We start from the raw sequence: 16,593 nt of genomic DNA on the forward strand, positions 1-16,593 counted from the left end.
GTAGGATCAATCAAATTTCCTTCATTCCTCACAATTTGTCTCCCCATATTTCATTGGGAACTGTGCCCACACACACTTCAGGACAGGATTAGGACCCTAGAGTACAATCTAGCCTAAAGCTGTCTGCACAACAGCTATGCAATCCTCCTGGTCTCCACAGCTACAAAGGATTCAGAGGTGGCTACATAAACTGGTATCCAACTATCCAAGTCCTACCTTCAGTTTATGTCTTTAATTAATTAGACATAATTAATCTGTCCTGGACATAATCTGTCCTGTTATCAGGAGCAACGTTGAGTACACTATAATTTAATGTGCACAGAAGGGTGTTTGCTAGGGACTTTACAGATATAGACCCGGATAGGTCCTTGGTCTGAGGAGCTTACAAGCAAAATGGACAACATGCAGAAAGGAAAAGGGGAAAAAAATCAATACACAAAACAGCTAATAGGATTGCGCTTATGATAAAGTAGACTGGTTCTTCTCTACATGCTTCCTCTATTACAGCAACACATTTTTGTACTGTGTTATGATCAAATCAAACTGACAGAATATAAAGTAAAAAGAAAGATATCAAATTGTCCTTCTCTTCCCATAAGAAATAGAAACTATAAGAGGGACAAAGTTTAATATTTACAAAGTCAAATTATGAACCAAACAAAAACAACAGATGAAAAGCAGTAACTGGAGGCTAGTGAACATGGATGGGTGCATAGGAAAGGTCAGATACTGGCATAATTTCAAAAGGTGATAAAATAGATAATCATAGCTTCCTAATTAGCACTTTCAGCTGAAATAGTTTTATAGATACAGTACATTAATGTAGAACAGCTTGACTGAACTGCTGGGCTTTTATTACTTCCTCACGTTTCCTCCCATGCTAAACAGATCTCTGGTGACCTTTTGTTGTAGTTCAACATAATGTATTGGCTGTACTACAACTTGATCGTAAAGAGCTTTTTCAATTAAAATACCAGATAATCACAATTATTAATTAACAATGCCAGAGCAAATCCAAAGCATGATCTACAGAAACAGTTTTATGTTCAACTGAGCATGCTTTGAATCACTATTCGTAGATAATTGGCATGACTGTCTCTCTAAAGTTAACTGATCAGTTATTAAACTTAAAGAACAACAAGTTAAAAAAAGGGGGGTTGACTGTGCCTGAAGTTAAATATGCTGATATTTTGATATACCTCTGTACTAATGTGTTACTGATTTAACATCATTCACTAAGCCTTAATCATACAGAATATTTTCAGCATATTTGTGAAGTTAGCTTTCCACCCTAGTAATAAAAAAGGATGATTATCTAGAGAGTTTACCATGATTTACTATACTTCCTTCCAATTAATTCTCAGAGAATGATCCAAAAATCATAGAAATGGAAATATACTCTCTTTATATTGCTTATTATATAAGAAGTTTTCTAGACTATTATAAAACTTTCTACTATCCCCTACATCTCAGAGGGAGGGATATTTGATCAAAATACCAAGGGAAAGACAACCCCTCAGGATCTGAAAGGAGGGGAAAAGAGCTAGCATGGCTACCCCACTCCTCCTGCCAGAAGGCAGGCGTAGATCATATGTGTTCACACAGGTACACACACAGTAAAGCAATATGAAAAAAGTGTTTTATAAAGCAGTTTTCCAAGACATATATATGTAAGGGTCAGAGTCTGTTTTCAAACATCTTCACACAAAACCTACAGCCATTGATCGGATTTGTGCATGTGTACACAAAGGTGGAATTTGGCAAAAATAGTTCAGAAAGCCATCAGAGTGACAACTAAATTCCTTGGATGAGGGTGTGGGAGAGTGAAAAATAACTTCTTCAAGCAGACAAACTTCTTTATTCTCTTAAAGAAAGTTTGATCTGCTTTGATGATAATTCTGATAACTTACATAGCAATGAATCTGTGCTACTATCTAAGGTATATATTTCTGATAGATTAAGTTGCAGGGTGCAAGCTGCTTGTTGCTGAATAACAGAATCAACAGCTTAAAAGGCCACTGTGTATGTTCTTGATATCTTTCTATACACATTTTTAAAATTCTTTGACGTTTCATATATTAGACTATATTAACTGGTGTATTTCATGCAGTCCGAGTAATCTTATGGGCTCTTTCTAAAATTGTATTTCCTTATACTTCATTGACATGCCTCTTACCCAAAAGGGTTCAGAAATTTTTAAAATTATTCACCTTCTTCTTTTTGGAATAGTGATCAGATGATGAAAGCTGAAGCATGCAAGATATTCTGCATAATAGTGGAAGCTCAAGTTCTAACTGTAGTTATCCAGTGTGATAACAAAGGCCGACACCATACAGGTAGCCCACTGAGACCCCTTTCATCATAGAATGACCTCAACCTCTTTCAAAAAGTCTTATGTATCAAAATGGAAGAACAGAAGGCAATTTTAAAAGGGTTTAATAGGCAGTTGCCTACATCCCTTTTTATCATCATCAGCAAGTAATCTGTTGAAAATGGCAATGTATGAGAGAAGCTAGCTACAGTGAAAAGTGAGAAATGAGAAGCTCTGCCCTGGAATATAGAGTGTGTATTTGAATCCCTCATGCAGTTTTAAGACTGGATTACCAGAATCATAATGTTCAAAGGTGCTAGGAGTGAAATCCTGGCACTACTGAAGGCATTCATAGATCTCCCACTGACTTCAGTGGAGCCAGAATTTTACTGTAGGTATTTACAGTTGGGAATGGGTCAACAGAGTTTGAGAGGCTGAGGCACACACATTATGAGCTGTTCCCCGTTAGATTTTGCAGGATATGTAATTGTACTCAGCAAAACAGTTTAACACATATTCAATAAAGCAGGTACATTTTATTAAAATATTGTATTATTTAGAAATAACTTTCTAAATAATATGCTTGCCCATATTGTTTACTCTTCAGTAGAATTAGAGGCCTTATGCCCCAATTCTTAAAGATATCAAATATCACGTTCTCTTGATCTTCCTTATTTTGACCTGCAATTGACCTCTGTAGTATAGCAAAATACAAGTCATTCTGGAATCTGCAGACAACTGTCAAGAAAGACAGATGTCTGAAAAATATCTCACAATTTGTAAGTACTTTGAAGATGGAAAGCACTGTGTAAATATTATTGCTACAATGGACATTTTTATAAAGCAATTTTGAGGACAGTTACATTGCTGATGAGTAATGGATGAAACTTGTGATAAAGAAGTTGAAAATTTATCACCTTCATATCTAGACATGCCACTAGTCTATTCAATTAACAGAAGTCAATCCCTTGTTTAAGTGGCTGTCCAGTACTCTAAATCTGGTACCATCCTAAAATGCTCCCATTTCAAATTCACCTTTTCTTTCGGTGGTTTGGTAAACACTGTTGCCTTCTAGCTTCAGATTTCATTTGTTACATTATTCCTAGTATACTGTATGACAAGCTTCATTATGGTTTCAGGCAAGGTCAAAAGACAGAAATAATGTACCACATAGTGCATGTTATTAGTGAATACATAGGTACATGCACAGTACTCCAAATGATTCGTCTCAAGAAATGTGATAATACCCACGAGCTAATGTGAGAGTAAGAGGATGAGCCCCTCATCCTTCCATCACAGGTCAAGCATAGTGAAACTCATAGGGTAAGCAGGGCTGCCTCTAACTGTAGCTGAAATGTAACTGAGCACCTCGGAACATTTTATGAGCGCCTCAAATACTCATATGTAGCCCTGTAAGCATAACAGGCATAATGGCAATGTTTACCCCTAAAACTTTTATTGGATACATTCAAGCAATAATACTGGCTATTTTGTAAAGTTTCTGTAAATTACAGAAAGTCTAAGAACAGAATTATTCTGCACTAAATCATATCCAAAGATAATCAACCACCATCAAAGACATAGCTGAAACTGATCAAATGCCTCTGGTAAATAATAAAAATAATGCTTCAAACACAATCTTGAAACAGCAATGAGTTCTCAATCTCCCTTCAGTCAACAATATTGCTTTTCCGCAACTGTTGCTTTTACTGTTAACAAATACTTTTTTCCATTTTTATCAAAAATGCAGAAAGAGGAGCTCTTACCTCTCCATCTCATATTCTTTCATACCCACTTTTACTGCCTTCATTACCTATGGGATACATATTAACATGGGACTTTCTTAGTAAGAAGGTATATTAAGATAATATCACTTATGACTGATTTTCAGAGAACCTATATTTTAAAAATATATACATCATTTACCTATACATCTATATTAAAATATAATTAGAAATATATGAAAAATCAGGTTAGAAATCAAACTCTATTATTATTTTAATAGTTATGAATAGTTTCAATTTCATCCAATAAAATAAGCTCAGTAGTTTTAAGTGTACCTGAATAAAGTGACATGGATAATCAAAATACTACCAAGTCAAAACTTAATTCTGAAAGCTCTGTTGGATTTGGGTTCACTTTTGTAAAACACGGAAGGAAGTGAAATACGGAACAGCTTTACAAAAATTTAATTACAATACTATAGTCACTGAAAAAAGTAACTGAAGTTGACATGTGGTTTTTCTCCCCACAAGAGATTCCACATCTGGATTTTGTTATCTGAAACGAAGACGTTCATTGAGATTTTATTTTAGCAGTTTTCTTTCATTGATCGTTGCCTTTATTATGAAGGTTTTAGGCAGCTAGCTGCTAGAGATAAAAATCTCAGAAAGGACAGAATTGTTAAAAGGAGGATGATAATCAGGTGCTTGAATCAAGTGATCACCTGCTGAGAATTAAAAATAAGTGCTCTTAGCTCAAAGAGAGATCCTAGAGTGAGGAGAAAGGAGGCTCTGCTGTGGCCAGCCAGGATATTAGTGGTCTAGGGCAGTGGTTCTTAACCAGGGGTCCACAGCCCCCTAGGGGGCCACAAGCAGGTTTCAGAGGGTCCACCAAGCAGGGACAGTGTTAGACTCACTGGGTCCCAGGGCAGAAAGCTGAAACCCTGCTGTGCAGGGCTGAAGCCCAGGGCCCTGAACCCTGCCACCTGGGGTTGAAGCCGAAGTCTGAGCAACTTAGATTTGCGGGGTCCCCTGTGGTCTGGGGCCCCAGGCAATTGCCCTGCTTGCTACCCCCTAATGCCAAACCTGGCTTTTATGCAGAAAACCAGTTCTGGTGGCACACATGAGCTGTGGAGTTTTTATAGAATGTTGGGGGGGGGGGCTTGCCTTGGGGGGGAAAAAAAAAGGTTGAGAACCCCTGGTCTAGGGAAGTCTCCCAGGAGTCAAGAGCACTCCAGAAAGGAGCACTCTGGAGACCGTGTCCCAAAGGCAAAAGACATTTGGGCCCAGGGAGTGGGGCTAGGAAAAGAGCTATGAGAAAGTCTCTTCAGAGGGGCTATGAGGCCAAAGCAGGGATAATCAGAGGGAACTGGGCAGCAGACAGGGGAGGAGTTTGAAATTCGGAAGTAAGGGAAATGAGGACAAAAGAAGGGTTTCAGACTGTAAGGGCCAAAAGAACTGTATATTTTGTGTGGACTTAATAAATTAGGCTCCAAGAGGGGGAACATTATGCTAAAACTCCTGGCTGCAAGTGAATTAAATTAAGAACCCAGAGGAGAATTAAGACCAGGCAACCATGTAGTGGCAGGCTTCACTGGAGTCTGTCATTGACTTCTCTCCTCAGAGAAGAAATTCACATGCTATAATAGTATAAAAATGTCAACAACTTATGGCCTCTGACTGAAAGTCTTACTGCTGGCCCAGTGTTGTGTGAAGTTAGCAACTGAGACAGACTCACTCCCAAAGACCTCAACTGAAACAGTGGGTCTGAGCTAAAATTCCTCCTGACATTCAACCAAGCATGGGCGGGCATTTGCCCTATCCCAATCTGACAGTCTCAACAATGAGGGGCTCATCCTCTGCTGAGCTGATCAATATTCTCTACCAAAGGCAATGAAAAACTCTCACAGAGAGCAACTGCTGACTGTCTCAGGCTACAAGCAATCCGGACTATGCAGACTGTGCACAGCCTCCAAAATTCTGACCTCACAATGGAACAGGCTAGAAACCTGTTGGCCTCCTCCACAAGTGCATGGGAGTATACCTGAACATAGTAACTACATAGATTGCAAACAGTCACCATCCACTGACACTTCAGCCTCCTGCCCCCCAAAAACTTCATTTCCTCCACATCATAAGTGAGCCAGTGAGCTCAAGGACAATGTAAGGTGTATTATAGGGCTATAATAGGAGGGCTATTATCCTCCTCTTTCTATCCAACTCTTCCATTATTTCATTACTAAGCAATTCAGGTTGATGGGAACATTTTCTGAATACTACAGTTACACTAAGAGCAAAAATTATTAACAGTAAAGGATCCATTACCTCTTTATGAGCTTCACTGGATATTTTATTGGTGTACCGCAGAACTTCCAACTCCATGTCTGTCTTAATCACCCGACTTCAAAGAAAAGAATACAAGGAATGAGGTTAGGTTAGTCATTTTTCATGCAAATCAGCAGACTAACTTAACAGAATAAAACAAACAAAAAAAATAATCAAGTGAAATAATATGTAAACCTATGGTAGAATTAGACCAAATATGCTTCTAAAGTGAAACAATATTATAAGTAACAGGACATAAGGAACATTTTTAGATGAAAATGTTTTGTTGGCATTCATTTGTCATTAACACAGCAAGCTTGCAAAGGAAGTCACATGCATTTTAACAGACTTGCATTATTTTAATAATATTGAGCATAAATTTTGCCCAATCAACATTTTTCTAACAGTGTACATTAACTACAAAAATGAATTGCTTTTCTCTTAGTTATGTCTCAAACACTATTTCAAACAGAACATTTCTACACCTGATTTATTTTTAACACAACACAAAACTGTTTTACATAATGGAATTTCCCATGGCTCCACGTGCTTGTATGCAGCACAACCCAAACTCCTTTTTATTTTCAGTGCATCAAAGAAAAAACAAACACGATGGTCATTTGATATAAAAGAATATCTGAGATCCCCAAAACAAAAGGAAAAAGTAATTAAGGCCACTCTACCCATTCTCTTTATGTATTTGTTTCCTGACAGAGTTCTTGTTTCCAAGCATTACTCTGGTATAGAATAAGTGTATACACTTATGAGTCTCAAGACTCAAAATTCTTGAGATTAGTTAAAAATATACTTTTAATTACAGGCTATGGTGCTTTTTATTGCATGTTTCAAGTAAAAAAAAGTAACTTTGATATGATCTACACTGTGCAGGTAATTGCATATTCTTCCATTAAAACTGCATTCTTTTTTACACATTAAGGATTTCATGTTTTCACACCATTCATATGTTCATCTCAAAAGCAACCCTAAAGTGCATTTTAATACTGTCAAAGCAGAGAGCACTGCCCATATTAGAATTATATCTATTGAGTTTTGTGGAGATCTTTGTTTTCAAATTTAACTTAAGCGTGCATTGATTGTAAATTATCATAATTCAGCAATGTACTGAAACTGTCACATTTACCCTTTTTATTTTAACCTTGCTGTGTTTATGCTATTTTGGAATAACAGTATCTACATTTGTAGGCTTGGAAGGATTAGATTTTTAAATCAATAAATGTTGGTAAATGTCAGTTTTACCATACACACACACACACACCAATGAAAATTTATTGATTTAAGAATATTTAATTTGTGTATTTTATATGTTGAAAATATCTGTTTTAAGAGTTATAAAGCTTTAAGTTTTTAAATCTCAATGTCTGCTGTCATTAAATACTTGCCTGCCCCCCAACAATTATCCAAAACTGTGAAAATTTAAGTCAATAAAAATCTTAAAAAATGTTTAAAAATAATCAGCCCTATCTGTCAACATTATTTTTTAAAAAATTGAATTCTGCCAAGCCTAAATATTTGTGTTCCCGTGGCTTGCTTTAATGAAACTCAGAAATTGTTTATTCATCCAACATGTGTGTGACAGGAGAAGTTCTCCATAGATTTAACTGCAAATCAAGAATTATTTGAGATGGCGGGACATAGTGCATTTCATTCACAAATAATATTTATTGGTGACAATCAAGGCACCTTCATAAAACTGCTGATACAGACTGAAATTCTATTATAAACAGAAACATGGTAAAGGGGAATAGGTTAGATTTTTCTTGACAGCTTAGGAAATAACACAAAATAATTATTAAGCACAATGAGAATTTTACCACTGGCATAAACCATTCAAAAATAGCAGCAAAGAGTCCTGTGGCACCTTATAGACTAACAGACATATTGGAGCATAAGCGGACTCTTTGCAGCTTTTACAGATCCAGACTAACACGGCTACCCCTCTGATACATTCAAAAATAGTGTTTTAGAATGGATGAAAAACCAGAAGAATAATTCTAGAATGGTATAAAATATTCCCATTCCAAGTATAGATGAGGAGATTAATTGCTCTATTTTGGAAAAGGGACATGGAATAGCAGTTTAACTATATTCTTGTAAGATTGAGGGAGTAACAGTTTATTGATTTCTGATAGTGTTCTTTGGAGTACCAAAGGTGCTAGTCGGACAATTTAAGACCTGTTTGATCTGCCCTTTTATTGCTTTCAATATACAGTATACATCTGTAATCTGTAGGTGCCTCACAAATAGTTTATTTCATAGTTTAATGTCTAATCTCTACTGAGATCAGCTCCTGACAAATTACTAACTGCTCAACTGCATATGCAAACAGTACGGACTAAAGCCCACTCTACCAGAATAGATCACAAAGCTTTATTGTCAAGACATTTATTTAAAACTTTATGTTCTGCTTTACATGATAACTTTTATGTTGTCTTTTGCATAAAGGAGATCATATTTAGCATTAGTTTTATTTATAGGCATTTCTGTGGCATTTGCCACCCTTGTTTCTAGGTATTTAAACACTGCAACTGTAAGGAAATATCCCCTCACTTGAAGAGCCATCACAAGGCCCTCCGCACTACACAAGTGCTGCTTTTGATTGCCATGAGGGGAGGTTGCAGGCAGTGCAACTGCCCAGAGGCCTCTGCACCTCAAGCCACAGTGGTGGTGGTAGTGATGATCGATAAAAGACTGCAAAAGACTTCCTCAGATGGGGTTGTTGGGCTACCGAATTTATGATTACATGGCTCAAAACCTCCTGGATTGCAGAAGGACAGCTGACTATATTCCAACCAGCAGATTAGGGTAGCAACCATGGAGGGGCTTCAGCCTGCTTTGTGGGCTTTGGGTGCAGGATATTCCTTTCTATTCCTCTAAGCCCGTAGTCATTTTCCTGCACAAAGTCCAGTTTCTCTGGCTTTCTGTAAAGAGCAGTGAGTTTCACATTGCAAGAAAAGCCAAATGGTGAAAGTCCCACTATTCTCAATGATTAATATTTATACTTTTTAAGATAATTATCCTTAGTAAGGAGAAGAAAATATTGTATTTGTGTACTAATATGCACTTAAGCATCCTATTTAAAACAGCTTGTGGCCAAATATGCATACTTTCATTGATATTTGAATGGGGAAAAAATCGCTTACTGGCTCAAGCTAATGCAACTGCAGAATATACATAGTTGGTATGTAAACTGAGCTTCAGACTAACAGCTAAATTACTGAAAGCAGTCAATTAAAAAAATTCCACCCACTTGTATGATTTTTTAAAAAAAAGCTACTGTTAGATGTAACCTATGATTACTAAAACTAGAATAGAGAGATTTTTTCCCTATCGCCCCTATTCACTCATACATATACTTTGTGCTTTTATATGCACTTTCTGCATAGGCAGTTTCTCCTCTTTGTGGGTCTTTCACACAGCAACAGGGGAGAGAAAAACTTTAAAATAGAAACACTGTGGTGCCTGAAACTAATTTTAACTTTTTAATTGGCTAAATTTCAAAACTGTCATGCCCAACATACCAAGAATCTACTCTCTATTAATGAAGTGATCCAAACAAGTCATTAGCATGGCTACGGTATAACTTAACTGTGAATTCCTTAGATGCTGTATTCTGGTCTCCAGAGACATATAAACATCCTGTTTTCTAATTTATTTGCTTCTCTGTGTATGTGCAAAAATGTACGAGTGATCTGGGTCCCTTGGAAAGTAACTATATGGGTAAAAAAAATGAAAGCAATATATCAATCCTATTTATATTTAATGTAAATCCATTTGTCAATCTCTTAGCTGCTTTCCATGGCAGAATTGTATCTTTTTGAACTGTGTGCGCAACTCACTCTTTGGTCACTTCATCTTAAGTCTTGCATTTTGGGCAAGTACTAGCAATTTACAACGGGCCTATATATGGAGGCTCTAGATAAGCAACAAAATCACACAGAACTGAGTTGCCTTGATCCTTTCAGAATTCTGCTGTTACATTCTACATTTAATTTTCAAAAGCCACTTTTTCCACAATAGTTGTTATATTTATGTCAGTTAAGTTCTCTCTCTAGGATTCAGTTCAAATAAGTGTTAAGAACTCCAAAGAAAGAGTTTAAACTCTAACTCTTCAAACCTATTTACGTGCATTATCTGATATAAATATTTCATACGCTGTTTATTGTATCTTCAAAAATTAGTCCATAATTATAAGGGAGTATGTAATCTTGCAATAAAAATTCCCATATCCAGTAGTATGCTAAGGACCAGCATTAAAGATCTGGGACAACCCTAAATCTAAATTTACTGGGTTTTATGAGTTTAAGGTTACAATTTATTTTATAATAATTACTCAGAACAATGAATTAATACAAACTACTATGCTATGGAAATACTTTCATTAAAGCAATGAAAAAAAATTAAAGCTGAGTAAGAGTAAAAAATTGTTACCTACCTTTTCATAACTGTTGTTCTTCGAGATGTGTTGCTCATGTCCATTCCATTTTAGGTGTGCGCACTGACATCCATAGTCATCAGAAATTTTTGCCTAGCGGTATACCTAGAGTCGGCTGTGGCACCCCCTTGAGTGCCGCACTCATGCGCTGGTATATCAGGCACCGCTGGTCCCACGCCCTTTCAGTTCCTTCTTGCCAGCAACTCTGACAGAAGGGGCAGGAGGGCAGGTAATGGAATAGTCATGAGAACACATCTCGAAGAACAACAGTTACGAAAAGGTAGGTCACCATTTTTTCTTCTTCAAGTGCTTGCTCATGTTCATTCCATTCTAGGTGACTCACAAGCAGTATCCTCAGAGGTGGGCTCAGAATTCACGGTCTTGTGGCTTGCAGCACTGCTCTACCGAAGCCAGCATCATCCGAGGCCTGCTGGGCAAGTGTGTAATGGGACATGAACGTGTGGACGGGCAACCAGTGAGCTGCCCTACAGATGTCCTGGATAGGCTCTTGGGGTAGGAAAGCTGCCTCAGAGGCTTGCGCTCTGGTTGAATGGGCGGTTATGAATGCAGGAGGGGGCGCCTTTGCCTGATCGCAGCAGCAGCGAATGCAGGCAGTGATCCAAGAAGAAATTCTTTGAGCAGATACTGGACAACCTTTTATCCTGTCAGCCACCATGACGAACAATTGCGTCGACTTGTGGAATGGCTTGGTTCTTTCAAAGTGGAAGGCTAGCGCTCTCCTGACATCTAGGAAATGCAACCTATTCTCCTTCTTCAATTATGTGACTATGGAAAAAAGACATGTAATTAAATGTCCTGGCCCACATGAAACTGTGGCAAGAAAGCCAGGTATGGTCACAGCTAGACATTGTCTTTGTAAAAGACCGTAAAGAGTGGTTCCGAGGTAAGCACCCTAATCTCAGAGACTCAGAGATGTTATTGCAACCAAGAATGTGATCTTCCAGGAAAGGAGAAGGAGAGAACAGGAAGCCGGAAGACCTTAATAGATGAAAGGGACAGGCCGTGGAGCTTGAGATGCAGAAGGTAGTCCAGGATTAATTGCGGCGAGGCCCGCTTGGGCCGAATGCCTTTATCTGAGGACCAACAAGCGAACCGCTTCCATTTGGTCAGGTAAGTTGCTCTGGTGGAGGGCTTTCTGCTGCCCAACAGGACCTATTGGACACCGGCCGAGCACTTCTGCTCCTCCACATTTAACCATGCAACAGTTAAGCCACCAGGTGTAGCGCCGTCAGGTTCGGATGCAGAAGACTACCATTGTTTTGGGAGCAGAAAAGCATCTGACAGTGAGTCTCTGTCAATCCCCTGAATCGAGCAGAAAACATGGCACTTCCTGTTCTGTCTGAATGTGAACAGGTCCTCCCGGGGAGTCCCCCACCTCTGGAAGACGAGGCTGACAACTTGTGGAAGGAAGGACCACTCATGGCGAGAAGAGAAGGTCCTGCTGAGGCAATTGGCCCCGGGGAGGTGTGTGGCTATGAGATGTATGTTGTGTTGTACACAGAAGTCCCAAAGCCTGAGGGCTTCTTGGCAAAAAGGCAGATGATCTGGTTGCTTGTAGATATAGAACATAGCCTCTGTACGGTCTGTCAGGACCTGAACCACCCTGCTTTTTATGTGAGGTAGGAAGGTTTGGCAGGCCAAGTTAACGGCTCTGAGCTCCCTGACATTGATGTGTAGGGAGCGATTGTGACTAGGCCAACGACCTTGCATACTGAGATCGCCCAGGTAGGCTCTCCACCGCAGGTCCAAGGCATCAAAGATATGGGTCACTGATGGGGATGGAGATAGAGATGCCGCCGCACCGGATCCCAGGACCGGCTGTTTATTAGCCAGTCGTCAAGGTATGGGTAAATTTGAACACCTCAACGCCTCAGGTAAGCAGCCACTGGCTCTATGCACTTTGTGAACACTCTCAGGCTGAAGGGACAGAAGGGCAGCACAGTGAATTGGAAATGGCACTGGCCCAACACAAAATGGAGGAAGCGTCTGTGTCCTAGGAAAATGGAAATATGCATCCTTCAAGTCAAGGGTGGCATACCAGTCTCCCAGGTCCAGGGAGGGGACGATGGAGGCCAGGGAGACCATGCGAAACTTCAACTTCTTGAGAGACTTGTTGAGGTGACACAGATCCAGAATGGGTCTGAGGCCCCCTTTTGCTTTTGGGAGTAGAAAGCTTTCCCTTTCATGTCTTGAGGGACCTCCTCCACTGCCCCCAGGGCAGAAGGTTCTTGACCTCTTGAACGAAGAGTTGCTTGTAAGAAGGGTCCCTCAAGAGTGATGGGGAAGGAAGGTGGGAGGGACGGTCAGCCACGAACTGCAGGGTGTAACCTGAAGATATTATGTCAAGCACCCAATGGTCCAGGGTCAGCCGTGACCAGGCCGACTGGAAGGGCCGCAGGTGGTTGAGGAAAGAGTAGGAGGGTGGATCCTGGGATGTGACTGGGTGCAGTCCTCGTGCGCACCCTCAAAATGCCTGTTTCTGGCTTCCTTTGTTACTGGAAGTGCCAGGCTGAGGAGATGAATGGGAAGACGACCAGTGTCACTGCTTAAACCCTTGTCTCTGTCCTTTTTCCTGTAGGTACTCAGGACCTAGACTGGGGAGGCAGAGGACAGAACAACTCAGGGGTATGAAGGCCCAAGGAGTGGAGGGTGGCACGGGAGTCTTTAAGGCCATGGAGCCTTGCGTCCGTGAGCACAGAGGAAGAGCCCTGCTCCCTCAAACAGGAAGTCCTGAATGGTGGTCTGCATCTCCTGGGATAACCTGGAGGACTGTAACCAAGAGCTGCACCTCATTACCACTGCAGAGGCGACACCCTTGGCTGCTGAGTCCGTAGCGTCCCAGGCCATCTGGAGGGCACCTTTTCCTACCGCTTCACCTTCCTCCACTAAAGTGGCAAATACCTGGGCTTGGTCCTGCGGGAGGGCCTCCCTGAATTTGCTAAGGGAGTCCCACAGATTAAAACTGTACCTGCCTAACAGGGCTGGTGGTTAGACAACCAAAGTGGAAGGCTTGCCATTGAATAAATTTCCCTGCCAAATAAATCCAATCTCTTGGCATCTTTGCTTTTTGGCGTGCCACTCACCTGTCCCTGCCTGTCCCTTTCATTAACAGTGGACATGACCAATGACCCTGCTGGAGGGTGCATGTAGAGATATTCAGATCCCTTTGCAGGAACGTAGTACTTATTTTCCACCTTTTTAGAAGTAGGCAGAATGGAAGAGGGGGTCTGCCACAGCAATTTTGCAATCTTAAAGACCCCTGGGTGGATGGGCAGCGCAACCCAGGCCGGGGTGGAGGATGACATATCTCATTAAAGAGGTCATCGGACTCCTTTGCTGACTCCTCAATCTCCAAGTTTAAATTGGTATCCACCTTTTTAAGGAGGGCCTTGTGCTCCTTGAAGTCGTCAGGGGGACTGTCAGTTTGGGAGGGGACCATTACCGCTTCGTCCGGAGACACCGCAGAGGAAGGGGCAGGTTCCCCTTCCTTCTCTAGGGATGGCTCCTTAGGCGTTGGAGCCTGCTGTGCTGTCCCTGAGTTGGACTCGGCACTGTGTTCTGACTTCGGTGCCGGTGGTGCCAGGGGCAGTTTGTCCAGGGCGACCAGGGAGCAAAGGTGGGAATACAGGACCAGCATTACAGGCACACCCCACAGATTCCAGTATGACCATTGGTCAGACCACTGTCCCTGCTGCCATGCCACCACTGCGGCTGCCATACTGGTCTCGCAGGTTGGCGGTGATTTACCCTTCCTTGGAGAGGGAGTGAACTCCTGGTCCAACTCGGACCGTTGCCCCTCTGGTGACCAGGGTGGAGCTGTGGAGTCCTTAGACTCCACAGCTCCACCCTGGAGCTGATCCTCATCAGCAATTGGTGAGAAGAGGGCGAGGACCAGTGCTTGCCCGACGAGCGGTACCGGGGAGGTGGAGACCGGTGCTGTGACTGGGAGCGATCCCGCACTGGTGGGGACTGATGCCTAGGAGACCATCTAGGCGATGGTGACCTGCGCCTTGGCGACGTCTGGTGGGAAGTTCATTGGTACCGAGGGTATGGGGACTGGTGCTTTGAGTCCAGTGTCCCATGCCTCATAGGGGGAAAGCACAGCATCAGGGATGTGGGCCTTCTGAGGATGCGGAGGCAGTGTCCTAGACTGTGGTGATGAGGAGCCACGCCTGCAATCGGGGACTGAGGATGCTCCCCTGCCTTAATGGGGTGGTCCCATGACCAGCTTGCCCTTGGATGTTGAGGTCTTAGCTGAGTCTGACACCTGGCGTGGCATCTGTGGCCGGCCTACTTGTTCTTTAGCCGCCAGTGCTGCTTAGGGCAATGAAGGCCCTAGGAGAAGCCAGGGTCCCTTGCCGCTCCTGGGAGTCGGAAGCAGATCCATGGCTGGGCTTGGGGGTCTGACTGCAGCAGTACCCTCGTGAAGCTCCAGGGTGGGCATGTGGCCTGACATAGGTCCTTTGCCCGAAGCCCCTCTCCCTTCCGGTGCCGAGGGGCTCTTCTTCTTTTGCCACTTCTTGGGCATCAGGGAGGGGGAACAGTGCCCGGTGGGGCCTGGTGCCGGCGGTGCACTCTGCACCAAATGCCAAGGTGCTGGGAGTGGGGTCCAAGTGGGAGGGATGCAGGATGAAGCACAGCCTCCATGAGGAGGGCCCTCAAGTGGATACCCCGCTCAAAAGTTCTTAACAGATTCTGCACTTGTCCTTTCAAGCACTTCAAACAGCTGTCGTGGGGATCACTAATAGGCATCGGCCTCTTGCATGACGAGCATGGTTTGAAGCTGGGGGAACAGGGCACGCCCTGCTTCAGGGTGAAGTCCCAGCCGGGACTCTAACTATCAAACAAACCTAACACTTTATTCAATGGTTAAGTACCTACGAACGATATACAAAGAAGATAGACAATGGGTTTTAAAGAACCACAAACACTCTTACAAAGCAAGACAAGGTGCTCCAACCAACTGTCATGGGCAGTAAGAAAGAACTGAGAGGGCGTAGGGCCGGTGGTGCTTAATATACCAGAGCATGAGCGCGGCACTCAAGGGGGTGCCACAGCTGACCCTGTGGATACCACCAGGCAAAAATCTCTGACGACTGTGCACATGGGCGCGCACACACCTAGAATGGAATCAACATGAGAAAGCACTCTAAGAAGAAGAATCTGATCTACTATCTGTTTTAAACTATCAAACAAAGTAATTCTTTTACTATTTTCACAAAAACAGTAACTGATTATTATTAAACAACCTCCTTCTGCATTTTCTTAGTCACTTTCTTTCCTTCAACACAGGCTCTGTACTGCCTACATCCTGTAGTTCCAAAATCCTATGATTCATGCTCATTCCCTAATTCACTCCTGCACATCCTGAAGCTATCCTTAAACTATGTGCCTAAAGCGTAAAAGTGCTAAAATTACAGGATTTCCTATGCCCATTTACTTTATTGGTAAATTATCCAACAATACAATTTTTAGTTACCCAAAGATTTTAAATGGGGGCAAGTTATACATGCTTGAAAGAGAAAGTTGTATAATGAACACAAAACGATCCTTGAGATCTTAAACATATCTCTAAAGACCAAGCACTGACTGATCAAAGTATTACAAGGTTTCTATAGAAACATGAAAATATGAAATATACATATAAATGCATTCTCAAAACTCATGCCCAGTTTTAAAACGTGTGGCAAAGTTAGCTACATAGCAATTTTCTCATTTGTAGGAGGATCCACTCAAACAAAAGAAAAAAAGTTGCAGCTGTC

The 16,593-nt window shown here is 41.7% G+C and overlaps 1 protein-coding gene across 1 annotated transcript in view; it reads right to left on the reverse strand.

Moving 5' to 3' along the window:
• The window catches only part of PEPD (peptidase D), a 227,580-nt gene that overhangs the window by 150,110 nt on the left and 60,877 nt on the right, over positions 1 to 16,593 (reverse strand). Inside the window, exons 8-9 of the mRNA XM_074969165.1 lie at positions 6,358 to 6,433; positions 4,078 to 4,124 (exon numbers count right to left, since the gene is read on the reverse strand). Coding sequence (XP_074825266.1) covers positions 4,078 to 4,124; positions 6,358 to 6,433 — 123 coding nt within the window. The remainder of the gene's footprint in view (positions 1 to 4,077; positions 4,125 to 6,357; positions 6,434 to 16,593) is intronic.

The sequence above is a fragment of the Natator depressus genome, chromosome 12 (genome assembly GCF_965152275.1).
Source record: "Natator depressus isolate rNatDep1 chromosome 12, rNatDep2.hap1, whole genome shotgun sequence".
NCBI classification, from domain to species: Eukaryota; Metazoa; Chordata; order Testudines; family Cheloniidae; genus Natator; species Natator depressus.